This window comes from Podarcis liolepis (genome assembly GCF_965112155.1).
Source record: "Podarcis liolepis genome assembly, chromosome: 1".
Taxonomy (NCBI): Eukaryota; Metazoa; Chordata; class Lepidosauria; order Squamata; family Lacertidae; genus Podarcis; species Podarcis liolepis.
In genome coordinates this window covers 41,008,411-41,035,572 of record NC_139554.1, presented here as the reverse complement: position 1 = coordinate 41,035,572, position 27,162 = coordinate 41,008,411, and the positions used below count along the sequence as shown (strand labels likewise).

At 41.7% G+C, this 27,162-nt stretch overlaps 1 protein-coding gene and 1 pseudogene across 2 annotated transcripts in view; both read right to left on the bottom strand.

The window, feature by feature from the left end:
* Positions 1 to 26,859, bottom strand: part of RYR3 (ryanodine receptor 3) — a 279,454-nt gene extending 252,595 nt beyond the window's left edge. Inside the window, exon 1 of the mRNA XM_083504663.1 lies at positions 26,605 to 26,859. Within this exon, the coding sequence (XP_083360789.1) occupies positions 26,605 to 26,655 (51 nt within the window). The 5' untranslated portion in view covers positions 26,656 to 26,859. The remainder of the gene's footprint in view (positions 1 to 26,604) is intronic.
* LOC310710905 (splicing factor C9orf78-like) lies at positions 15,475 to 25,313 on the bottom strand (annotated as a pseudogene). The gene is made up of 3 exons: positions 25,222 to 25,313; positions 16,236 to 16,429; positions 15,475 to 16,007 (listed from the first exon to the last, which is right to left on the bottom strand). The product of its transcript is annotated as a splicing factor C9orf78-like (transcript).
* Positions 26,860 to 27,162: the final 303 nt, after the last annotated feature.

Sequence of the window (27,162 nt, the reverse complement as noted above, 5' to 3'; positions counted from 1 at the left end):
CCCAACAAGTTTCCCTACCCCTCTTGCCAAGCCTTAAAAGTTGAGGTGTGACATGCTCACTCACGAGACTCTTTCGGCTTGTGGAAATACTGGGATTGCAAGCACACACTACTTTGGGGGCGAGTCTGCTCCCATCTGTGAAGGTGATACCTCCTGCTCAGGTTCTTCTTTAGCCACTGCAGCCTCCTGTTCAGCCTCCCCCACAATTGATCAATGCCTTCCTCAGTCTCCACACAGGCTTCCAACTCCACAAGAATATTGAAGGGAAGAGCAGGCATCTCTGCTCTCCCCTTCTAAAGTGATTGAAATCCGAGTAGAAAAGGGAGATTCCCCTGCTCCTCCATCCCAAGTTTTCCCAGTTCAGCTACCCATCTCCACAGTGCTTCTTCCACTTTTGTCAGAGCCTGCCACCCCAGACCAATCCTGACAGTGCTGTAGGGCTCATGACAGTTTTTTGGGGGAAATATGCACTATTAGATCAGGATTGTTGTAGATTCCAGGATAAGCTATATTACATTCATATTCAATGGCCTTTCCCCCCTTTACGGCATTTAAAATAAACAAAGAGTGTACATTCAAAGTTCAATGAGAAAGCATATAAAAGTGCAGTCCATAATGCTGTAGAAAAATAATGGGACTTGCCAACAAACCCTGGCACACACAGAACAAAGGAAACAGATCTGAACGTGTCATGTTTTTTCATTTACAGTCCCTGTTCACAATATTCTACTCAATTAATGCGGTTTATGCAAAGGCAAGCTCTGTACATTGGGATGTTGAAGTAGTATAATTTATATGTAGGAAGGAATAAAGGTATAAAGCAGGACCCACCCCACCCCCCATTTTCTGCTGTCTTATAAAACAAAGTCAAAAACAAGAGACGACAAAGGACACCAAATATGTTGGTAGAAAGATATAACAAAGCATTTGCCATTCCTGCCAACACTTTCTATTGAGATGGTAGTGCCACACCCCCTCAGCCAAGCATGGGGAATCTCCAGCCCATAGGCTTTTGAATCTGACTTCCACTATCATCCCACCCCATCACACAGCAACTGAAGACTAATTGCAGCATGGAAGAGGGGTGTTTTTTTTGGGGGGGGGGGAGTTGGCCAATGGGTAGGGTTGCTTAACCCTTCCCTTTCCATGAACTGCAAACAAACAAACAAACAAATGTGTGCATGTCCATGTAGCAATTAAGCTTAGTATTTTTTTAAAAAGTTCCATTTGTGTGAATGTGGCTATTTTTCTAAGCCTAATTGCCTCATTAGGAGGGAAAGAGAAGGGAGAAAGAAGGGAGAGAGAGATAAGGAGAAGGGAGATTTAAACAACTGTGCGTATGTAGGGAGGCATATGGTTGTGTGTGAATGGGAGAACGTGGATGGACTTAAGTGGTTCTACCCATGTAATTAACATAGCATGTGGATTTACCCTAACTCCTCATTCTTTTCACTCTACTTTCTAGCAGGTTAGTGATCTCCTAATGTATGGCAAAATGTTTGCAGACTGCCAGTGGAGGGAATATGACTTTCTCATAGAGGGGAAATTACTGATTTATTGGTATGCAGTGGCGTAGCGTGGGGGGTGCAGGGGGTGCTGGCCGCACCGGGCACAACATCTGGGGGGGCGCACTCGCAGCTCTCTGCCCCTACCTGGCTCACTCACTCATTCTCACTGCAGTGCTGGCTGTGCGAATCCGATCTGAGCCGCTGGGTCACCGCCCACTGTGGAGGGGGTGGGTGCCAGGCGTGCGGTGCGGAGAGAGAGCGAGGGACTATCTGGGGGAGGGACAGTGCAGCGGCCGCCCAGCGCAGCGCTGAGAGCGGGAGAGAACCACACCAGACAAGCCCAGGCAGCAGCAAGAAGAAGCTGGCAGTTGCAGCAGGTTAGGGGTTAGGGGGCGCAAATTACTTGCTTTGCCCCGGGTGCTGACAACCCACGCTACGCCGCTGTTGGTATGTGACTGTTTTTGTGTACTTTGGGTACAGAACATTACTGTATATTGCACCTAATTCCTGGTGCATTGGTGGTTCAATGAAATTCTCATGAAATGGATTTAGCTACAAGACTTTGAGTCTTTTTTAAAAAAATAAAAAACTATTCATGTGGGGTTTGGGGTTTTTTTAAGCCAACCTTATTGTACTTGAATCTAAAATACAGCATTTGAATAAAACATTCTGTAAAAAATAATAATTCAGCTGATATTTATGGGAAGCTGATATTTCAATACCACTTGCCTTAAAAATGTACTTGATTGCAGGATCCATAAAAGTATGGGCTTTCCTAAAAAGGTTGCAGTAATAGTGGCATCATCCATTTTTTAAATAAAATGATGTTTTCCCTGTAAGATGGCACTAAGGCAGGTCATACATCGGTAAGCTTTTATAGATCATCATGACATATCATGGTCTGACAGTAGAGGGTGGTTTATTGATGGTGTAACAAACACCAAATCATAATAGATTGTGTGATTTTTTTATCCTTGGGTATAGAGTTGTAAAATATTCTAACTCTCTGCACAGAATCTACATATTATGCAAATTCAAGAACCAGTGGGGAGGGGGTAGTCCCTCCTTACATCCTCATTTATATTGCCAGCGTTGCTGGGATACATGTTAGCCAATGCAAGGCTGTATTAAGTGGAATAACAAATGATTCCAACTCTACTTCGTTGACAATTATTTCACATGAGCCATCAAAAGAAGTGAACAGATTCTCATTATTATAGGCCTGGGTTAAAAAGAAACGCTACAATGGCTATTAGTGAGATAATATGCATTCCAAAATACACAACAGAATATGAAAACTGCATGCTGAATCTGAAGCATACAAAGAAGTGGAAATATGTGTAAGGCTACTAATACAAACTATTAAACGCGGCAATGTTGCACTTAAGAGACTCGGATTAATAAATTCTGCTCAGCTACAAGTTTACCGTCATTTCGGGTACAAAGAGAATATAAAAGCCAAAACTAATTTTGTTCTAAATGTTTTCCTACTATTACAAGAACTATAAGGAATATGTTGCATCAGGAAATTGGAGCTAACTACAACCAGACAATGGAGATTGCCCCTAATTTTCAGAATTCAGTATACTGTCAACTGTTACTTGGTCATTTCCCCCCCTATAGAAAGAAGAATTGTAGCTGTAGCTTTTATAGTTTTCATTAAAAACTACTTTAAAGTTACCTGAATACTGCAGTGCCAGAGAGGATGGGGAACAAAACCTACTGGCTGGCAGGATTATGACATCACACTAGTATGATACCACATCACTCCCCTCCCCTCCAGAGATGGGCAAGAGAGAGAGGTCCTCAGTGGCTGCACCAATGTTCTAGCAAAATAAGAACTGCTATCTCTCCATCCCCAAAAGTTCTGATGTGTCAATACCTTAGTAGCCTACAAAACATGGCAGCAGATTAACCAAGAAAGGCAGGAGAAACACTCTGAACTTCAGAAACTCAGTAACAGCAGCTGAAAAAACGGGGTCTCCATCTTCAGGCCATTTAAAGGACTTCAACTTACTTTCAGGCCTCCCAGGGTCTTGTGGACAAGTGACAAAAGGCTAACAACAAATGACCAAAACCCCAATAGAATAAAGTACAAATGTAGAAGTCGTAACTGGAGGAAGAGAGCAATGACGTCACAGTCCTGTCAGACAATGGGGGCTGTTTTCTATGTCCGCTGTTGCTAGGCTAACTTTAAAGTACATTTTCTTGAAAACTGCTATGTAGGGACACGTGTTTGTCTTTATAGTTATTTCAAAGCTTTATTAACAATAAACAATAAAAGCTGTAAAACCAATAAAGCAGCAATCACAGTCAATAGGTAACACTCCACGCTAATAGGGCAATTAGTGAGCCACATGCCTTGGGCCAAAATAGAAGTGATGTGGGTGGTGCTTGAACAGGGTCCCCTGCAGTTTCTTTAGAAGATCAAGGCAGCCACAGGAGATCACCTCAGGAACTCAGTATGAGACCGTGCCACTGAGAAAGGGGGTTTAGCCCTTTCCCCCTATGCCAGTTTCCAGATGAAAACCACCCTCTGAAAGCTGCTTTTTGTCCCATAGGCTTGCCCTGTGGTCTGTGTGCTTGTGATTTCAACTGGGAAATTTTATTTGTTAATGCATGATATTTATTCTTCATAAAATACGTTCTCTAGGCTTTGTGCAATTCAAGACAATTAAAAACATAACAACAGCAAGGGAAGGGTTGCCTCTGCTATGGGCTCAACAAAATCCAGCTCCTCTGCCCCACTCTCTTGGCCTCAGAGGTTACCAGCAGCCTCTGCTGCCTAGTAGGCAAATGCTGAAGGACAACGCCAAGGATGAGGGCAGGACATGTCAGCTGAATGATTCTGGTACTACAGGGACACCATGCTATTTCTGTTACTGATAGCAGCCTTGAGTGTGATTTTTGTTATGACAATCTTTCATTCACCACTTTGAACACCTTTCAGGTCTAAAAGGCAGGATATAGGAGTTTTAAACAAATGAACAATCTGCTGCTGCAGTATATGGAAGTCTTTGGAACCTCTTCTCTTCTGCCTGAAGCACCATCAGTGGGTACTTGCCACTACTTGGATGAATTAAATTCTTCCTCCTGCTCAGAGTGATTTCAGGTTAGGTTATTTGGGCAGTGGTTACCTGTGATTCCTAGCAAGACAGGAGCGCCTCTCCCACACAAGTTGAAACATGTTTCATTTCGGCTGAAGAATGAAAAATAAGCAAAACGTAAAACAATGGGGAAATGCTTCCATCTCTCCCCCCAGCATTGCAGTTTCATTCTGAATAGATGTGTTTTGATCATCAGGTTGACGCTGGTACCCAATGGTGGATTTAAGGAGGTTCCTCCAACTTCAATTCATCCAAAATATGGGTGCCCAAACTGAAGAGCTCTGCTCCACACAGTAATAAATTATACTTCCGTATGACCTAATGCTATGGAAGTGCCATAGCTCTGGGGCAGATCATCTGTTTTGTAAACAGAAAGTCCAAGGTTCAACCCCTGGTAGGACTGGGAATATTCAGTCTGGAAAGTTGTCATTCAGTGCAGACAGTACTGGGCTAGATGAACCAATGGTCTGATCCGATCTAAAGCAGCTTCCTGTGTCCTCTATTTGTTGCTGTTTAGTCGTTTAGTCGTGTCCGACTCTTCGTGACCCCATGGACCAGAGCACACCAGGCACTCCTGTCTTCCACTGCCTCCCGCAGTTTGGTCAGGCTCATGTTTGTAGCTTCGAGAACATGGACCCCCCCTTCATGGATTACTGCCTTGCCGTGGCGAAGGGGCTTGAATAACTCAGAGAAGCTATGAGCTATGCCGTGCAGGGCCACCCAAGATGGACAGGTCATAGTGGAGAGTTTTGACCAAACGTGATCCACCTGGAGCAGGAACTGGCGAGCCACTCCAGTATCCCTGCCAAGAAAACTCCATGGACAAAGGTGTCCTCTATAAAAAGGGCTTTTGGAGCAAAGCCTGATTACAAATTCCAAGAGGATGGGACAGGGCAAAACTTTTTGTGTGTTTGTGTGTGAGACTACCATACTACTGCAGTCTAACAGAATGAGGCCTACCCTTATGGAAAGATGTTGGAATTCATGCACCAGACTTGACTGCCCTGTACCTGAAGCTCTTCTGTGGTCCCAGGGACAGTAGTTGTTTAATTGAGCAGAACGTTGTGCTATCTTTCCCTTTAAATACCATATTCTCTCTCACACGCACACCGTCATTGGAATGATTACTGTAAAAAAAGGCTCTCGGCAAGAGGCCAATGTGTAACTGCTGGAAAGTCCCAAAGGATTTCCTCCTCTAATTTTCAATCATTGGCTGTGATGAGGAGATTGCAATAAGCTGTTTCCTTAGATGCCAACTTAGAGCCTCTTACCATCTGCCAGTAAATAGTTTTGGCAACCAGCCTGTTGCTCAGTGTTTACTCACTGGTGCCAAAACTAGACATCTGCTCCTTGTATGGCAAAGACTTAGCGCTGTGACGAAACCAGTTACTAAATTTCGCAAAAGTTTTCTTCTCCTGTGAAATCAGCTTCTGTTTCTTGCAGAGAAGCTAGAAAACTACATACCCCACATTTAGCCACCTGATGTGCTGGGCGTCTCTTTCTTTCCATTAAACGTTTATCCATCTCTCTGCAGCCTCCCTGGTTGCTCTTGCTTCCTGATCCAAAAAAAAAACCCCATTGGCAGGAATCATCATATGATGTCTTCCCTGAGCTTTAATTCAAGTGCAGAAAACTAAGGAGGCTGGCTACCCAGCACCTGAAGACAGCACATTTGCTGATTGTGTTTTTGAAGGGAATATATACCTTTTACCTTAAATGAAATAAAAATTTCTGGCTCCATTTCTTTAAAAGTAAAAAAATATGTTATTAAAAAAATAGCAGTGGACAGCTGTTCCATGCAGACAGCCTCTCCAGGATCAGTCCTGGTAACCTATGTATCATTTTTACTCTTCCTCTCCCTTGCCTTTTTTAATATTATCACATTAATTATTACCAACTAAGATTTATCTATTTGGGTTTAATAAAAATTGAGACCATGATACCTACTTCAAATTATTTGTTTTGTCTAAGGAACTCAATGTGGTATATCTGGCGCTCTCCCAGCTTATGCTCACAACAACTCTGCGATACAGTGACTGGTCCAAGATAATCCAGAGAGCTTTATGACAAAATTGGGATTGGGATCTGGGTCTCCTGAATCCTACTTCAACACTCTAACCACTACATCACACTGTCTCCTCTGAGATAAGATACGTTTTAAAACAACAAAATTTACTTCCAAGCAAACATAATTAGCAGTGGTGTGCTAGGCATCTGTTTCATGCAATACAACCTCATTTCAATATGAAGAGAACATTACAATGACTCAGAAAAATTGTTAAAATAGCTACATTATGGAAGTATAATATAATAAAGCCCAGATGTATGGAAGATTTCAATAGCTCTTCAAATTCAAGACGTATTCAAATTACTCGGATTGTAAGAGAAATCAGCAGTTATAATTGATCAGGCAGCGGAAGCAGAATGAGAAAAGGGCTGATAGAATATAAAATCAGTGTGAATTTTCATGATGTGACAAGGGGTAGGATGTGACCTTCAAGAAGAAGAAAAACCCACCACAAATATTTTAGAGTTGATCAAAATCTATGTTCCACACTAATCATGGATTTTATTTTATTATTTGCATATCTAACACTTCCCACCCCAACTCTGATCCCAACTGAATCTTCAGCCTTCATTTTGGTGGTATGATTTAAGCAGATAGAAATTGAACTTTGATCTGGGACCCTCAAAGACCAACATATAAACATGGAACCTGTGAAGTAGTCCTCAGACTACAATGGGATAAGCTGGAGGTCCGCCATGCAAGATTGCTGTTATGAAGATGGACACAAGGACTGGGATCCAAAGTGCCACACTTGATTTTCCCTTCTGGGCAGCTGTTCCTCATACCCCCTGAAAAGTCTCCCACCAAAAAAAGCAGCATCCCCCCCATGTGGTGCAAATACCTGCTGCTAAAATGAAAAATTGGCTGTCTCCATTTTAGGTGTACACATGGAAGCACTTTCCATGCACAAAAGCCTCTATTGATCTCGTTTGGCTACTAAAGATAGTGAAGCATATTGCAAATTAGAAGAACATATAAATATGATCAACAGAAGTTCTAGCACCCTTTGAGAGGTAGGGAGATTCTAGTTGGAGTGGTGAACCTTTTCTGATGTCAACATGATTTCCTTGCACAAGCACATCTAAGGGAAAGCTCATCGATTGACAACTACAACCTCAAACTCACATAGCGTTCATATCAATTCAAACATATATGAGTTGAATGCTGAGAGATTGACTGCTGCACATGTACACAAAATTCAGCTGTACAATACAAGCTACCATATTTTTTCCCCTATAGGATGCACTTTTTCCCCTCCAAAAATGAAGGGGAAAAGTGTGTGCATCCTATGGGGCGAATGCAGGCTTTCACTGAAGCCTGGAGAGCGAGAGGGGTTGGTGCGCAATGACCCCTCTCGCTCTCCAGGCTTCAGGGAGCTATCCGCAAGCCTTGGGAGCCTGCGGGAGTTCCCATGGGGCTCCCGTGGCTTGCACAGAGCTGCCTCTTTCCCGAAGCCTGGGCGCGCTGAGCAGTCGCGCCCGGGCTTTGGGTAGCTCTGCGCAAGCCACGGGAGCCCTCCCACGGCTTGCGGAGTGCAGCCTGTTCTGGGGCATGGGGTTGGGGGAAGCTCGGGCTTCCCCCGTCCCAGCCCCACACCTGGGGGAAAATGATTTTTTCCCCCTTTATTTCCCCCCCAAAAAACTAGGTGCGTCCTATGGGCCGGTGCGTCCTATGGGGCGAAAAATACGGTACATATGTTATTATAGTGAATGCTTTACCAATCCTTTTCAAATAACATAGGATGCATGCTTCTAATCTAAGGGTTGAATCAAACACCATAAATGACAGATTGACCACTCACAATGATGCATGCCCCACAGAGCCTTTCAATGGGAACACAAAGGGTTTCTCACTTACCCAACAGGCCTACTCTGAGTCTCTTCCCAAGCCACAGTTGCTTTTTGGCATTCAGCAACACATATACATAGGGAGGGAGTTGTTACATGTCACATGAGGGCTGTGTGGACAGGAATGAAGATTTATGGCTTGGATCCATAGGCTACTTCAGTTGTGGAGGTGTGTTTGATCAAACAGAATCTTGCTGGATGGAGGATGGAAGCTATTTTTGCCAATTCCCCCTATGGCCTCTATGCCATTTCCCATGTTGTTCTGAAGAGCCCCCAACTCTCTAAAGACGATTTGGGGTTGGGTAAAGGGACCACAGTGGGAATCAGCAAAAATAACCTCATGCCCTTCTGTGAATGGGATGATCTTATGAACAACACGCTCATGGGATCTCTGGTCCCAGCCCAAGAAATGTGCATGTGTGTGTGTGTGGAGGTGGCACTGCCTCTGACATGTGCTTACTCATTGTATTATCTTAAAAAAACCTTCAGTGTGTATTTGTGGTTGGCTCTTCTCAATGCATTCAAAAACAGGGCATCTGAATTCACGAAGAAGAGTCCTCTGTGCATACAGTTTTAATTGTCCACTTTACAGCTGTATTTCCATCTTCTCAAATGCCAGGCTTGCACATCTTTATTAGATGCAGTGTCATCATTACAATTTACTCTGCTTAGTAATACACCAGTCAAAGGATGATGGATGCAATCTGACTGCTGATCTTCGTTTGGTCCTCATTAAATTCCCCTGGGCCGGATCAAGAAATATGAAAATGTGATTCAAAAACAGTCATGGAAAGCCAAAGCCAATAAAACCTCTGGATCAAATAAGTGTATTAGTCAACAATACATTTGTTCCAAAAGTAACTGGCACCATTAAAATCAGGTAAGTGGGTGGGTTCTTGTGCAGTGAGAAAAATGCTTGAAGTCGAGCTGGATTATGTTTCCATGGAGGCAAGACTCCCACAGGAAAAATTACAGCATTTTAAAGCACTTGTAGGGAGGCTCCTGGGCAGCCAAATAAATGATACTGTGCCAGTTGCAGGCTTTATTAGGTCACTTAAATTTTTACCTGCAAAGCTCAAGGGAGAAGGTTGCCCTTTTTTGCTGTTCTTTTAACAGCCCCCCCCCATGCAAAGCTCTGATTTATTATTGACTGGAAAGATAAGATTCCAGATCTGTAATGAATTTTTGTGTGTGTGAAATTCAAGCTTTATCTATACTAGAATAATCATCTCTTCTTGGCAACAGGTACAGTATAAACACTCCTAACATTGGTTTGTTTATCTCAGTATAAAAAGAACATACCCTCCAGCAGTTTTTCTATAGAATAACCTTGAAGGGAATGCCTCTAATAAGGATTTTCCTCTCTTGCTCCCTTGATGTTGCAGTGATAGTCAAGTTTGCAAAATGCAGCTGATCCTGATAAACCATTTAGATGACTAAAACTAACCTTTTGCTTAGATACATTTTATTTTTATTTTTATTTTTATTTTTATTTTTTTGGCTTACGAGTCTAAACTGTGACTGCTCATTCCTCACTCTTGGCTTACAAAGCCATAGGGACAAGAATGCGGTCCAATAGCACGCATGGTTTTAAGGAAGCTATCATGCAGCAGCTGCTTTAAATGGCAAAAAGTAATGTCCCCTCAAGAGCTAACACCCAGCCCTGCCACTTCTGATCTGGTGTTAATGGACAGCTGGGCTACACTGCTGCTTCTGTGGCCAAGTACCAGCATTTTTTGTTTTTCTGAATTGATGGGGAGATGGAAGAAGTGGTTATTTATTCTTTTCCTGGAGTCTTAATTCTGACTGGTTCCAGCTGACCCGTGACAGACCTTGGGGTCTCAGATTTCATCACTGCCCTGTGCAACGCCAAAATTCGGTGCACTCCACCCCCCCCACCTCCTGCACTTCATTCTAAATAATAGTTGTGTCACCCCCAAGACTCTGTAAGAACATACAACAATATGTGCAATTTGTTTTTTTAAATGTTTCGGATATTGTATTCATAAATTACTGTGACATGCCCTGGGAGCCTAAGTTGAAGAGCAGGCAAATAAATAAAATTAATAACAATAATAATGAGAAGCAGAGCCCTGTTGGTTCAGACCAAAGGCCCATTTAGTCCAGCCTCCTCTTTTCACAGGCCTTCCATATGTCCAATGGGAAACCCACAAGCAGAACATAAGCACACCAGCACTCTCCTCACTTGTAAACCTCAGAAACGGATATTAAGAGGCATACTGGCTCCAACACTGGAGACAGTACATGGCCATCATGCCTAGTGGCCACTGACAACCTGATCCGCCACTAATTTGTCCAATTCTCTTTCAAAATAATCCAAATTCCATAGTTAGCTCAGCAGCCAATGAGCCATGTATAGGTCCATTCAGATTCCTTTTGCAGAGGGAGAATAGTCTGAAAAAGAAAAAAATATCTTCTGGAGCTATATGAGTTGATGTGCTGTTCCAAAATGTTTAGATGTATGAACCACTATTGAGCGTCGAACATTTGTATTAAGACACCAGAAGCACAGGTTTCGTTGGTGTGGATTCATACCAATTTGAAGATCAGAGCAAAGTCGATACTAAAGTATGACTGTGTGCTAAAATTGTATTCATTTTCCTAGCAGTTTCTTGTCTCCTTCAAATCAGAGCCCTTTTTGCCATCAGATACATGTTTTGTGGCTGTGTAGAATATGCTCTGCCTTTCCCTAGTTACACTTTCCTTGTACCGAATTCTATTTAAATATTCTCTTTCAACATGTTTAATCAAATGTGTGTTCATTAACGTAGTTAAACTGTGTTGAATGTCATTGCTGGAAATGTACTCTCTTTCCAACAGTACTTTTCAAGCAAGCCGTTAGCTAGCCATAGGGATTAAGCAGCACACTTGGTATATTTCAAATGTTAAGGAATGAAGGACTTTTGAGGCATTAACATAAATGGCAAGGCTCTCTCATTTCATTACTGCTCCTTTGAATCCATTTTCATTCCTGTCATAGGCAGCATGAGGTCAACATCTACTTGTTTATTTGTACATAAGATCTGACTTGAAACATTTTGGTTTCTAAGAAAATGTCAGCTTTGAGTAGACAAAAATAGAAAAAAATGAGGCCATGGATCTTGTGGAAATGCTTTGTCATATCCTCTGATATGTAATTTGCAGCAGGTCTTAGCATCATTTTATTCTTCTGAATTGCTCTTATAATATTTAACTCCCAAGTTTCAGAATCATATTCTCTGCTGATTGCTGATGATATTAGGCAATCACTTTCTTTATATATGAGTATGAAACCATATTGCCTTAAATTAAAATATTGCAAGCTATTCTAAATATACCTCTGTGCCTGGTGACATAATTTATTACCATTGAGGAGCAACAGCGACATGATATTGCAAGTCGAAAGACGACAAGCTACTGTGGCATCAATTATACAGGGCAAAAGGGAGGAGAGGATAGTGGGGCAATGGCCACAGATGGAAGGGCCACAGGTAGATTTGAGCAGTCAGTTGAAGATATGAAAGTGACAGCAAGAGTTCTAAGCTAGAGACTCAAAAAAGCTAATAAATTACATGGGTGTCTACAAATAACCTATGACAAGGAGCCTTCCATGGCACCTTCAAAAGGTCTCTGGACCAGATTCAACCAAGCAGTTCTGCTAGTGAAAACCAGATGTGCTATTTCAGATGTGACAGTCATTTTGTATTATGCCACACGGACCTTGGCTGCCATGTTGTGACTAGCACCCATGGCACTTCCTCAAAACCCTAAATGTGTCCCAAACATTGGGAAACATCTGAACTATAGGAATGTGTGGAGACAATAATTGTACCATCCCTCCTCTTTCCCACATTTCTCCTTCTTCCCTTCCCTTCTGTTCATGGTCTTAGTGGTTTGCAGCACAGCTTCACTGCTGGGTCAGACTCAGAAAAGAACAAAACTGTAGCATACCTGTTTAGTATTAGTGTTGCATTAAAGGGTAAAGGTAAAGGACCCCTGACAGTTAAGTCCAGTTGCAGACGACTCTGGGGTTGCGGTGCTCATCTCGCTTTACAGGCTAAGGGAGCCGGTGTTCGTCCGCAGACAGTTTTTCCGGGTCATGTGGCCAGCATGACTAAGCCGCTTCTGGTGAAACCAGAGCAGTGCACAGAAACACCGTTTACCTTCCTGCCAGAGTGGTACATATTTATCTACTTGCACTTTTTGGTGTGCTTTCGAACTGCTACGTTGGCAGGAGCTGGGACGGAGCAACGGGAGCTCACCCCGTCGTGGGGATTCGAAACCGCCAACCTTCTGATCAGAAAGCTGAAGAGGCTCAGGCTTTTAGACCACAGCGCCACCCGCATCCCCGTTGCATTAGCACCCAAATTTACAAAGACTTTTGTGGCACTTTAAAGACTAACCAATTTACTATCGCCAAAGCTTTCATGGACTACACTCAACTTTATAAGATGCATGAAATTTTATCCTGGGTCACAGACACATATACACATGGCTAGGGAAGGGGGACTATAAAAAGTGAAGGGAAATGGAAGGTAGAAAAGTACAAATAGTGATTATTACATAAACAGTGGTAATTCACAAAACCAATTTTTATGACACAGACATCTTCGCATTGGTAGGCCAATTCACACATATAATGTGCTAAAAGAATCTTCGCCTTGGTTCACTCCACAAGCGATAGCATTGAAACTCTTAATATATTGCAGTTCAGCTGTTTCATAATCAGTTTAAATGGAGGTTTTTAAGGTGAGTTTGCCTCACCAACATTGGTTCCCGGAACTATTGTGCAATTATTACAGAGTCCTCTGTAAAATACTGAGTAACTTTCTGAATGATGTTCGAAACAATTATTGTAACAATATTTGCTTTAGTCAAGGTCTTGGTTTACCTACATATGAACTACAAAAGATTCTCATTTCATAAGAGTGGCATTGTTTGCTTCAAGTGTCCCCACACCAATTGGTTCAGAACCAACTGTACTTTTAATCATTCCAAGCTACCCTTTATTTGCTTAACTTGGGATGGCAGCTGAAAATAAGAACATCCTAACCTATTAATTAATGCAAGACCGATTTACCCTTCCAGAGGAAAATTGAAAATTAAATCAATTTAATTACTAATCTTCCTGTGTAATGACCATGAAAATCTACTGTAATATTTCGAGTGATGACTGCTTGGGTTAGTCCTGCTTCCTCAGCTAATCTTCATTGCACCAGATATTGAGGCATCTAAACTAGTAATGTTATAGGTACTTGTTGGGTCTGAGAGTTTCCCACAGATTTTTTAAATTTTATTTTCTAGATAGGATGCTGAAGATCATCACGCTAACTGGTTCTGCAGTATTCCTGGACTACGTGCAGAAGAGAATGATTTAACTTTCACGTAAACCAGTTTAAGCCTACTTTGAAGTTTCTGTTTTTGCCTACATTAAAGTTTTCTGTCTCGTGTACTTAGCTATAGCTTTTCAGGATGCTGACATTTCCCCCTGACAGACTGAGAGAAAGCTGCTCTTCACTGAGGGAATTGACAGCATGGAATACATTATTGAACTTGCTGTCATATACTGACTAAAAAATGAAAATTGTTTTGGGAAATGGTCAGTTTAAAAGGGGTGAGCTTTGATATCTCCTTTCGTTAAGGTAATTCATTATAAAGGCATCAGCTTGTCTTAATTATAAATTAACACATTTATCTAAATATTAACATTGTAGCTGTTTGTTTCCAACTAACTAGAAGCAAAACTTCCAAAGTGATGGCCAAAGACTCTACTAGCAGAATAAAGAGAGAAGGAAACAACGCTAAGTTTTATATTCATGAGCCCTCTACCCCTGTGGCCCAGATGTGAGGAGATCAGCATCTTTGGCAGTTCAGTTTTTAACTAAGTGTGGTTTATTGGTTCATCTAAACCTAAAACTTCATAAACGATGGTTTAAAGTTGGCTTGTGTAAGCCTGAGTTCATTCTGAGCTTTGATCTGTCTGATCTGCAACTGTTGGCTACTTGTGTATACTCTTCCTTTGTGATTTCCCTTTTCTTCCATGCCCAGTAGTTCCTCAAATTTTTTTGAAATCAGCCTTCTTAAAGTACAGAATGCATGTCAGGCTACACTCAGCTTTCCCTTGTCTCTGTATCATGAAATCCAGGGGACATGATCACTTCCTCCCACATTCCAAGTACTTCCACTATGTCAATAAGTTTGTTCCTGTTGGTGAGAACCAGATCCAATATAGATCTGGTTATAGACCCTTGTTGCTTTTTCTACCTTCTGGGAAATGAAATTGTCAGTGAGGCAACTGAGGAACTTGTTGGACCTTACATTCTTGGCAGAGCTTGATTTCCAACAGATATCGGGGATAACTGAAGACTCCTGTGACTATTATGACCATTTTTGAGTGTTTGGTATTCTGCTCACGGAAGGCATCTTCCAAGTCTTCAGTCTGGCCTGGAGGTCTATAGCAGTAAACTCATTGTTGTTTTCCTCTCCATTCATTTTTACCCATATACTGTCAATCTGCCTTCCATGTTCCAGGTCATGAATCCCTTCACAAACGTACACATTATTTACATATAATGCTGCTCCCTTCCTGTTCATTCTACTCCTTTGGAATAAGTTGCACCCCTCTATTTCTATATTCCAGTCATAAGTCTCATCCCACCAGGTTTCAGTAATGCCTATTAGGTCAAATTCATCTTGTGTGTTTCCCATACTCTGTACTTTGACTTAAGCTTTTTATCTGTATCATAGTCGCTCTGTGAATGTTGTGAAATATTTAATAAAAATTATACACAGCTTGATTTTCTTTTTTTAATCCCCTCTGAGTGGTTTACAAAAAGAGTTCCTGGTCACAAGGACAATTCTAAGTGAAACTTCCCCTTCTCAAATTTCCCTGTGCATTTGCTCTGAACATCTGAAGAGGATTTTTTGTGATCAGGAATCCAGCTTCAGTACTGCCAGTTTATCTTCTTGAACTCATAGAGATAGTCATCAGTTGCTTTCTCATTTGGGGGTGTTTGCAGTTAGGTGAGGATCTCACAACTTCTGGCTTCTCAGTATCTCCCACCATCAGCTGACTGGCTTAGGGTTTCTCTTTGTTTCTCCATACCAGTGAATTCCACTTTCCAAGATAAAATCTGTTGTGCTGGACATAGTTGACAGGCATGTTCGTTGGGACATAGGAAGTTTTCCTATTTTTCTCTTTGTTCTGCTGCTCAGCCAGCAACCTCACTTTGGCCTTCTCAGTAAAGAAGAAGTTTTTGATCTTGGCTTCAATTCTGAGCCTCTGATATGCTGCTCAGCATCTTATTGGACAGCACCTCTTCTGTCTTCTTGGCCAAAGAAACCCGGATGCTCTCAGGCAGCTTGTACAGACTGTGCTCTGCATTCTTCTGCTTTACTTCCTGCTCCTCATTTTCCACAATTCCCTTCCATTTCTTCAGCTTTATTTCAATGGAGTTTATCATATCAGCATACAGTGGTGCCTCGGGTTACATACACTTCAGGTTACAGACTCTGCTAACCCAGAAATAGTACCTCGGGTTAAGAACTTTGCTTCAGGCTGAGAACAGAAATTGTGTGGCGGTGGCGCGGCAGCAGTGGGAGGCCCCATTAGCTAAAGTGGTGCTTCAGGTTAAGAACAGTTTCAGGTTAAGAACAGACCTCCGGAACGAATTAAGTACATAACCAGAGGTACCACTGTATTCACCTCTCATGTTGGTCTCTGCAGAAAAAGGACTTACAAGGTTACAGTCCTCCTCTTCACTGATCTTGTGATTCTTTCAATTTCTTCATGTCCACCATTGCACCAGTCTTTATCTTAAAAGGGCATCTGCCAGGGTCATTTCTTCTTGTAGCTTCTTCCCCACAAGCCGAGTGGCAGAACTCACTCCATTGGACCTCCTGTAGTTTTAGCCAGACCTCCTTGGTGACCTGCTCATCCTCATCTTCCTCTTCAAAGTCCCTCTGATGGAAAGCTTTCCCTCCTATGCTGGCTGTTTGCTGTAATAAACATTCATTGATTGATTGATTGATTGATTGATTGATTGATTGATTGCTTTCCCTGCTAACATGTTCCTAGCTGCATTGGTGACAAATCTTCTGTGCCGTGCCGCTGGAGCATGATTTCTGTTCTCATCCTGAAGGAAAGTCCTTAACCTGAAGCACTATTTCTGGGTTAGCGGAGTCTGTAACCTGAAGCGTATGTAACCCGAGGTACCACTGTATACCATCAGACTAGCAGATATGTCTCTGTCATTATAAAGAAGTACCTTAAGCACCACCTTGGGCCAGAATTCTCAGCTACTACTGATGTAGAACTTTAGGTGCTGGAGGTACCAGAATCATTGAATCATCTGGTCCAAGCTTCTGCAATGCATGAATACTGCAGTACTAATGGGGATATTTACACTAATATACAAACATTACTGATGAAGAGGCATTGAAACAAAGATGTAAATCACAGTAGTCTAACATGTTTCAAACAGGAGTTGTGTGGAAAACATGGGGAGGGATCACGCAGTCACTATCCCAGCAACAGAAATACCCAATTCATAGTAACTCACTGGATTTGAATATTAGATCTGAATCACACACGTATTTTACAGCACAATGGTTGTAGAATACAGCAGTTAAGAAACGTCTCCTTGTAGCAACGGAAGCAGCTCATAGCAAGGTTCCAACCATTTTAACTATGTGCTCACAAACCACCAAAAAGGGACACCAAGAGCAGTAAGTAGCTCTGGAGAGAGCAAAAAGACTTTCTGCAAGTTGCCACCATACTGTTGAGTGTATGCATGAACCCAGCCATAGAGGGACGATGGAGTATCATTCTTAGCACTCAGCTTACTGAGCCAAAACTATATTCTGTACTACTCTAGATAATATATTTGGTGCTACAGACCTTCAACATTACTTGTGCTGTATAACTGTCAACGAGTAGTTCAGTACAAGTTTTGCATGCGAAAGGACCCAGGTTCTCCAGGTAGAGCTGGGACAGTCTCATCCCTAAAACCCAGGAGAGCCTCTGCCAATCAATGCAGACAAAAGAGCCAAATGGAACAATGATCTGACTTAGTATTAGACAGCTTCCTCCTTTGCACCTAGCTAAGAATATTTGTTTGCATCTATGAAAACAGATACTGAGGCTTATCAGATGGCTTTAAAAGTCTGTTCCTTAGTGGAAGAAATTGACATTAATGAGATGTGTAGAACATATACCATTTAGTAATTGTCTTCATGTTTTTGTATACATTCCACTACACAGACTAAAGCACTACAGGCAATGAATTTAAGAAAGGTTGCTCAGTTCTTGGGGGGGTTGAAGTTATTTGGCCACAGGCATCTTTTATATCACCGCTCAAGGCATGATACTCTGTATTCCAGTCAAACAGTATTTGCATTGCCTTTTATTATCTATTTACTGCTATCTGGAACTGTTCCTCAATACAATATCCAGTTAAAACCAACATTATTTACAATCTGCTACCAACCAAACATTGTCTGAAAGTCTCAGTGCCAATGCTGGAATTCTGATGTGTCAAATTTGTAAGAAAATTTAAATAAAGCCATCATTAGCATGATTTTATAGAATTATAAACCTATTTACTATTTATACATTTATAAAACTATTTCTATTTTAAGGCTAGTGATTTTGTAAAGTTTTCCAAAGGGCCATTTGGAGACAACTTTGCTTTTTACACAGCATGATTCACAAGTCAATTATATTTAACTGGGCTACTGTTGTGAAATGAAATGCTACAGGCTATTTTTGTAAAATATGATTTGAACAAAAAATAAATCAGCAAAATGATTTCATAGCAACATAGCAACAGTTAACACAAACCTCTCTGAATTCATAACCAAAGGATGATAACACCTCTATTAAGAACAATTTATGATGAAATGTTTTCTCAAAACATTTCTCTCCAGTGAATGACAGAAATTGCTAGGAATCATTGAACACTTCCCCTAAAACAAAAACAATTGAACATTATTCTGAAGCTCAACTTTAAGAAATTACGTTTTTATTCAAATTCATGAGAGACTTGTTTTCCATAAGGAAACTAATGCAGGTCTAACTTTCAGTACCTAAGATAGTTTCAGTGCCTAAATTGCTGCAGAAGCGTTTAAGTATCCTGCAAATCACTTCATCCTGCAAAGAAATCTAGAAACTGTAGCTTTGTGGGTTGGGTCTTCCTAACTACTCTCAACACCGTTAACAAACTACAGTTCCCAGGATTCTTTGGGGGAAGCCATGACTTTTAAAGTGGCATAAGAGTGCTTTAAATATATGGTGTGGCTACGACCTCAGAAAATGATGGCTCAGTGAGGAATGAGAGTATTTACTGGTTTACGGATAATGAATACTGACTTCACATAGAAGCCAAAACCAGATGCACAAACCTTCATAGGAATCCAAACTCTTCATCCTTGGAACATGTGTAATTAGTGCAGTAAATAATGTGACGATGCAGAAAGACTATTAGTAAAAGATGGCACAAGGTATCCTACCTTCTAACAACAGAATGGTGGATCTGTTCCTTTGCTACAAAAATATATGAGCCCAGCCAACCGATCCGTATCTACAAGGTGGCATTTGAATGTCCTTGATATAAATTCACTTCTAGACATAAGAGCGCAGGATAAAAAGCTTGGGCTACACAATAACAGCTTTTCTCCAATCTTTTCAAAGAAGTTTGGCTGTGATGAGACAGTTGGAAACACCGATAAAATTTAGGAAGGGAGTAAGCATGTGAAAGGATACTTAGCAATGTGAAACACTAGCTGACAACCACCCATGGTTTTCGGAACATCAAGGTTATAGCATGATCTCTCACTGACTATCAGCACATTACTGTGCACATTCAACATTGCCCACTTTCTCAAGAGAATCTAAGTCACAGATCTTAGAAACGGAAAATTGCAGAAGCTAGATAACATGGCACTGCAAAGCCAGACACAATCAGTATGCTGGTTGCTACACAACAGATATTTCTGAGATGATACTCAGTAGTTTACATTGTTTACAGACATTAACTGACAAACAGCATAGGCATATGTTCTATGCAAGTCCATATCTCCCAGGGCTAATGAGGGATGCAAGACAGAAGCCGAGACAGTCCTGGTATGTCTGCTAGTGTTTGAGGTCAGGTGTGACTGACACTGTAGCCAGAAAGTTCCTTATTTTGGAGCTAACCTATAGTTGACTGCTTGCTCTTTGCTCTTGATGTAATGCAATGGCTGCCTTTGGATATGGTGATAACACTATGGTTTAGCATAATGAGAACAAGCCCAGCCTTGGATTTGTGCACTCCCCTCCTCCCCTCCCTTCCTCTGGCATGGCTACAAAGAGAAGATTGGGAGCATCCACTTCTGTTTTAGGTTCATTTCAGTTTAATATGCCATCTGAACTCTAAACTGCAATTAGCCTTAATTATGGTGGCGCTGTGGGGTAAACCACAGAGCCTAGGACTTGCCGATCAGAAGGTTGTTGGTTTGAATCCCCGTGACAGGGTGAGCTCCCTTTGCTCGGTCCCTGCTCCTGCCAACCTAGCAGTTCGAAAGCACATCAAAGTGCAAGTAGATAAATAGGTACCACTCCGGCGGGAAGGTAAATGGTGTTTCCGTGCGCTGCTCTGGTTCACCAGAAGCAGCTTAGTCATGCTGGCCACATGACCCGGAAGCTGTACACCAGCTCCCTCGGCCAATAAAGTGAGATGAGCACCGCAACCCCAGAGTTGGCCACGACTGGACCTAATAGTCAGGGATCCCTTTACTTTACCTTTATGGTAAGTAAAAACAAGCAAGCTATGGTGCGAAGTTGCCTTGTATCCACCTACCATAGTTAAGATTAACTGTGTTTAGCCCCAGTTCAGGTGTGGCAAGCTGCAGTTAACAAAAAAACAGAAGCTAAAACTTCCAATCTCCTCCTTATGGCTCCATCAGAGGAGGTTAAGTGTGTTCTGGTTGTGTCGGAACCAGCCCAACCGCCTTTGCAAATCCTGTGCTTCCCATGTTTCCCTACCCTTGAACTCATGAAAACTGAAAGAAGAAACCATAGCATTTTCCTAAATACTGATATTTCCCACCCAAGTTTGGTTGTGTTGCTCTTTACAGAGATACGTACTCGTAGCATACCTCTGAAGTACATATAGAATTCCCTCTTCGTTGTGCTAGTTCCAGAAACCTATGCAGCACCCATCTCCCTACAAAAGACTGCCTTCAGAGTAGTAGGCTATAAATTTTCTGGGTGTGTCTGTCCTAAATCTTGTTTCAAAGGAGGGGGTTGCTAAGGTGGTCTACAGTGCAAAAGTGAAATGTGTCATTACCCCCAATGGAAGCCACAATTTGCCTCCTGGGTGCTGACAATTGACGCTATTGCGTTTCCTACTACCCTGAGCTGGAACTACCCTTCCTAACTGAGCGACAAGATATAAAATAAGGGAAGAGCTTGCAAACTTCTCACCTTCAAAACTAATGAAGATGCAACATAATTTCTCTTTACCCCCCGCTACCCTATTGGTGCTATTTGGGGGTTTGGGCTTATTTATAATATACATGCATTATAGGTATGGGGACTTTTTTTTTTGCTGATCCCCACTTTCCTGTCGTTTGCATGTGTTAACAGAAGGGCTGCTTTGGAAATCCCTATGCCACCCTGTGTAGGTCTGTTTCCTTGCTGTTGCGTTTCTGTGTGTATTCTTTTTCTTTGCTGAACTACTGCATCTGTAAAGGGCAAGGCTTTTCAGATGCTTCCTTGATTTGTAGCTCTACTTTCCCCAGCCTTCCACCCTCATCCTGGTAGGTTTATCCTCTCTATTTAAACTGATGAAGTTCTATCTGTACAAATGATGCTTGCAACACATCTGGGAAAGCCAAGTACAATGTGAACCACTGGCAGAAGGGAGGGCTGAATACGCCATCTCTCTTTGCAGGAAGAAGGGTCATAATTCCATAATCACTTGCTGTATGTTTTTCTGCTCATGCAAACTTTTCAGACTGCAGCAGTCACAATTCACACCGCCAAATGGTAAGTTTCCTAAAATGGTTATTGGGATTTCAAAAGTGAAATCTTTCTCCAACCATGGCCAATGAGATGCCCCTGGGAAGATAATAAGTAGGACAAAATTGACAATATCTATCCTCTCTGCTTCATCCCCAATGAAATTAGCGATGTACCGTCTCTAAATATGGGAAATTGGGCTTCAAGTTTTCACTACAAATTAGACTTCCATCTGACCATTTATAAAACCAGATTCCATAACAGTTCATTGCCTTACTGTGGCAATTCTATAGGATTGCCAAACATTTATCTTAAACATGCTTCCCATCACGTAATCCTGAGTTGTTGTAACTCGAAAACAACAGAATTTCACCCCAGTTCTAGTCACTATTTACACAAGCCACATGCTCTTTTTTATTTTGACCATGTCCCTCCTTCTTTCCTGTGCAAGACCCATATGTTTAACAGCAACATAATGAACAGAAAATTAGCAAGCGATGTTTTTCAAAGCAGTGCATCTGCATGCTGGAAAAAGCTTTGCCTGCCGAACTTTTGCTTGTTGTTATAGACATGGAAACCAGGTCGGCAGGGGGTGGGGAGAGATGCCAGCCTCACACACACATACACCTTTCTTCCATGCTAAATGTATTTACAGCCTATCTGTAATTCATACGCTGGGCAAAAGTGAAGAATGTAAAGTCTTTCAGTTACAATATAGCCCTGCAAGGATTATATATTGGGCACCGAAGATTACACACCTAACATGATTAATACAAGCTATATTTCCTATTGGAAATACTATTTTGTCATATTTCACATTAATTTTGACTGCACTTGTTTTGACTTTGTTTCCTGAATAAATCCTCTTATAAGATAATTGTGCCGCATTGCTTTGTTTTTGTTTTTATTGTGCTACATACATGCTCTGTGATCCGTGTAACTATTTCATATTTTGAAGAGGCACAGAAAAGACTGTGTGTTAAATTAAAAAGGCCAAAAGCAATAAGAGTTTTGACAGATATACGATCCTAAACCCAACAGTCCGGAAGCAACCCATAATTCTCCAGCTCCTGCACTATAGCAAGCAATACCTTATTTGTGCAGCTTCTGCTATTTGGTCATGAACATTCTGGAATTTCCCAATAGTTTCCTTAAAATCACAGTGGTCAAAAGCAGAAGTGAGCACAGAGACCCAATTGCCGCCCTAACTGTAAGCATACTAACCGTAATCTAGCAAACACAGCCCTGCATATACATGGTCAGCAGTGGCCTGCTTAGGGTGTTGCATCTGAAACCAAGGGAGTGTGAGAGAGCTCTTATACCGAAGTAAATTTCACTAAAATAAATCAGAATTCTTCAACATACATTCAAGATGTAAGTCTAAGAGAGGCATGTAAACAATAACTCATCAGTGCACAGGACTTAGCTCCAGAACTTGTTTTGAGAAAATATGTTGTTCCTTTAAAAAAAACTCCAAACCTCATAGTAAGGCAATATTTTAATTAGGCCAAACAAAATGCCATAAATGGTGAACAGATTTCTGAGCTTTCTGAAACGCTTCATCATTCTAGATGTTCAGCAAAGCAGTAGGTGAGAGGAACTGGGAGGGGAACCTGGCTTGCTGTTAAAGTCTGCATTGGTCTCAGTTTTCCAACAGTTTTGTGTATCTGTCACCAGGTTTAAGCAAACCACCCACAATTCTTGAGTGTAACAATTTAAAGACTCAGCTACAAACCAGTTTCAAGCTAGTCTTTGCCATAAATTCCTTTAGTTGTCTTAAGAAGCTGTTACCTCTCAGTCTCAATGCCCCACCTGCAATAGGATAATATTATTGACCTATATTGCAGGGTTACTTGTAAGTATTACTGACACAAAGCACTTTGAACACTCTGAAGTGCTATATAAATTATTGCTATTATGGTTTCCAGTGTCAGAGCCCCAAACTTTCACAATTAAGAGACCGCCTTGATACTCAGAAGCTCACATATTTGGGATGAGAGATAAGGACTTTCAGGGCAAAGGAACGGCAGACTTGACCATGCAAGCAACACAAACATGGGTGTCAGTGAAATCTAAAAGGTAAGTACCAGAATCTCTTGCAACGCCATAATGTAGAAGTGTGCAGAAGGCAGACAGTAGTCAGGACAGACTAGTGACAAATTTCTAGCAGATTATCCAGTGTACATTGGCAAATAACATTGGAATAGATTGATCTTGATCAGATCCAGGAAGGCACTGTTGATGTCCTTGAGCAAAAGGACTCAGAGGCACGTAACACAGATGACCCATTAAGGTATAACTAAACTTTTTTATGTGACTGTTAAGTGACAATCTTTCATTCTAATTTAAAACATCTATAGTGGACTGCAGGTACTTTTAGTTTTTGCAGCCTTTTAAAAAAAAATTTTTAAAGAAAGACAGACTATGCTGCAACGTATCCTAAGCTAGCATAGGACAGAAGAAGTGCTATCCACCAGGCCAGCTTGAATCCTGGAATTTTTATTTCATAAACTAAGCCATGTTAGTGAATTGTCTAACATAACCAGCAAGTTTATGTGGATCAAACATTCCCGCAATTCCTTTCCTGTGTAAACAGGTTTTGTTGGCACTATAACAGCCCAGGAAGCACCACATCTGAATCCTTAATAAGTGTAACCAAGTCCTAGCTAGACACTTGCGTGTCTACAAAAAGAAAAAACCTCCTGAATTCTAAAACATACCATTCTAATGCAAGCTAGGAAGCTTTGGAAAAAGAGAATTTAAGTACCACTGTACTGGCCACTAAAATGCAACCACTTCTAAGACAGAAGGCGGATGCTTTAAAAAATGATTCACAAAAATTTAGGAGTGCAACGCTGGGAGGAAAGGAATCAGATTTTCTTTCTTGACTTCATTTACATGGATTTTGCTTTGGAAAATGGACTTGCTCATATAAAAGCAAGGGACTAAATTGCAGGTGTTTCACATTTTCTGAATGGCATACTCCGGGAAATTTTATTATTTTTTACAGTTCCATCTCTTTATAAGAACACTGAACTCTGCCTTCTGTCACTTTGTAATATATGCGATCACATCTGCCAGCCCAAAACTAAGGTTACGCCGCATGTGAGAAACTATTTTTGAAAACACACAACTGCTCAAGGAATCCTCCCTACAAATAAATTTGTTTTAAGACCGAGGGTTTGTGTTGGTAGAGTCTAACAGACAACACAATAACTCAGCAGCAAAAGTGCTTTCATATTGCACGCATGCCTTAGTATACTGCTCATGTACCAAAGTGTGTAATTAATCTTTAGTATTTATGGCCACAATCAAAGTAGTATGCAAGAAATAAATAACACTCCTCCCTAGGGAATGTAGAATTCGGGGGAAGGTTTAGTAGCTGATACCTCTGTCTGTATGGGAAGTTGTCTAGAAAAGTGAAGAAACCTGCATTTTGTGTTTTATGATGAGCACGCCGGGGGGGTGGGGAGCGAATAATACCGTCAAATAAAAACAGTAACCCTATCTCTATGCACTATTCTGTGATGCCAAGAAGCCTCCTTAAAAAAAATCATTCTATGTTTCCACCATATCCTAAGTCATAAACACTAAATTCAGTGAAAGATAGAAAGAGTTTCTATCCCTTTGAGGAAGGAACACAGGTTGCAGTCTCATCAGAAGTCTCCTCATGTAGGAAAAGATGAGATACCTTATTTGTCTAGGAAGAGGAGAAAGCTTTTCACCTTGCTGTTCAGTGAGGATATGAAGCAAAAGCGCCTTAGACAGCCATTTGGGTGTCATGTCAAAGACATGCCTGGAAGGTGCAAAGCTAATGCTATTGTGGGGGGAAAACATCTATTGTTCAAAATATACATTATGGGGCTTCATTGTGTGGATATGCAGTTGTCCCATAACATAAGCAGCAGAAGATGTAAGGGAATAAAATTAGTCTTCCCTGCAATTACATCTTCCATCATGAGGTTTTCAGAAGGAAGGAAGTGTCAATGACACTTTGACACAACTAGCATTTTTCAGGAGCTGCAAAAGACACCTTTTCTCATATTCCCCATGCTCTGCGCCCCTGCCCAACTGGCAACAGCATGGGCTTATTACAGATAGCCAGCTTACCCATTTAGGAAATCCACCTTTTAAAAAAAGTTGGACTAGAAACTGTGGAGAGTCTGTTGCTGGCACAGTTTTTTGCAAGGAAGCAGAGAAATGGTGAAAGGGCGGCAGGAACTAAATGTATTTTGAAGGGCTGCTCCTCAAGCAACTCCAACCTGCATCAACATACAGAATTACTCAATGAAAGGATGTCCCACACCTCAGACCAATTAATGTGTGAATCAGAGTCACTTCAAAAACAGAAAAGATCACCCCTCCGAAACCTTATGGAAGAATGTTGTGAAAGCTCTTTATGGAGCATTTATGAGAGGGGCAAGTTATTATTTCACTGGTTGACACCCCTGGCCAGAGGAAGCGCTACATCCATTTAAACTAAACCTCTGCTTGAAGCACAGAAAAATATTTCAGGTTTACCTCTGAAGCACATCCATTCATGCAAACACATCCCGCATGTCTGTATATTTGCTATAAAGGGGAGGAAGGATTGCAGAGGTCTCAGAGACCCCTCATCGGGGTTTGCTTGCGATTTTGATCCTCTATTCCCCGCAAAGCTTCTTTTAATTGTCACTGAGGAGTAACCTAGAGAGAAGTTTCAGAGGTCAGGTATCTGGCATGCAGCATTAAGAAACCCAATCACAAAGTTAACAAGGATGCTTCAGACACAGGGAATCACCAGAGCAAACAACTCCCTTTCGGTACCAAACTCGGACGGAGATGGCTAATAAGCAGCTTTAAAGGGAGATGGCACTGAGAACGTCCAATGCTTGTCTGGTACAGCCTGTACGTATCCTTGCATTATTTCCCGTTCTCCCAAACATTCGTTCCTGGGTAACCAAGCACAAGCAGAGAGAGGGAGAAAGACAGAGGGGGGAAATGTTATTCTGTAATGAAATACAAGCAGGCACAGTCAAGGAGACAAAGAAAAAGAACCCGGTTCCTGACCTAGAAAAAAACAACAGATACTTACAGTTCGTAGGAACTGTATTTCATCTTCCCCTGCTTCGCCCCCTTCAGCCATGGCTCTGGAGGAAGCAGCTCTGCTCAGCCTCTGATTGCCTACACTGGTAGCAGCTCGCTGGGCTCAGCACAGCTCCTTTTCCCTATCTGTATTAGCATATAGCTAATCCATAGCCATATAGGGAGCCCAGCTAACTCCACTGCACTGCAGACTGTCAGTCAACCCCCTCACTGCCAGAACCAACGGAGCCGTCTTCCCAATTCCACAGCAAGCTAACCGCCCCCCCCTTTCTAGACTATCCCCCCCCTCCAGGGAGAAACCTATTGTGAAAGCAATGCGGGAAGCACTGCATGCATCATTAAGGGTCCCCCCCCCCTTGAAATTATCTCTCAACAGCACTGTAATAGGGAAATTAATGAAAGCAACACGCTCGCTCCCATTTTGCCAGATTAGTATCTTCACTTTTCTCTCTTTCTCTCTTTAATTTAAGGAAAGTATCACAATCAGCAGCTCTTCCCCTATCGATGAGCGTTTCAAAGGATGGGAATAATGACTATCGGCAACGCA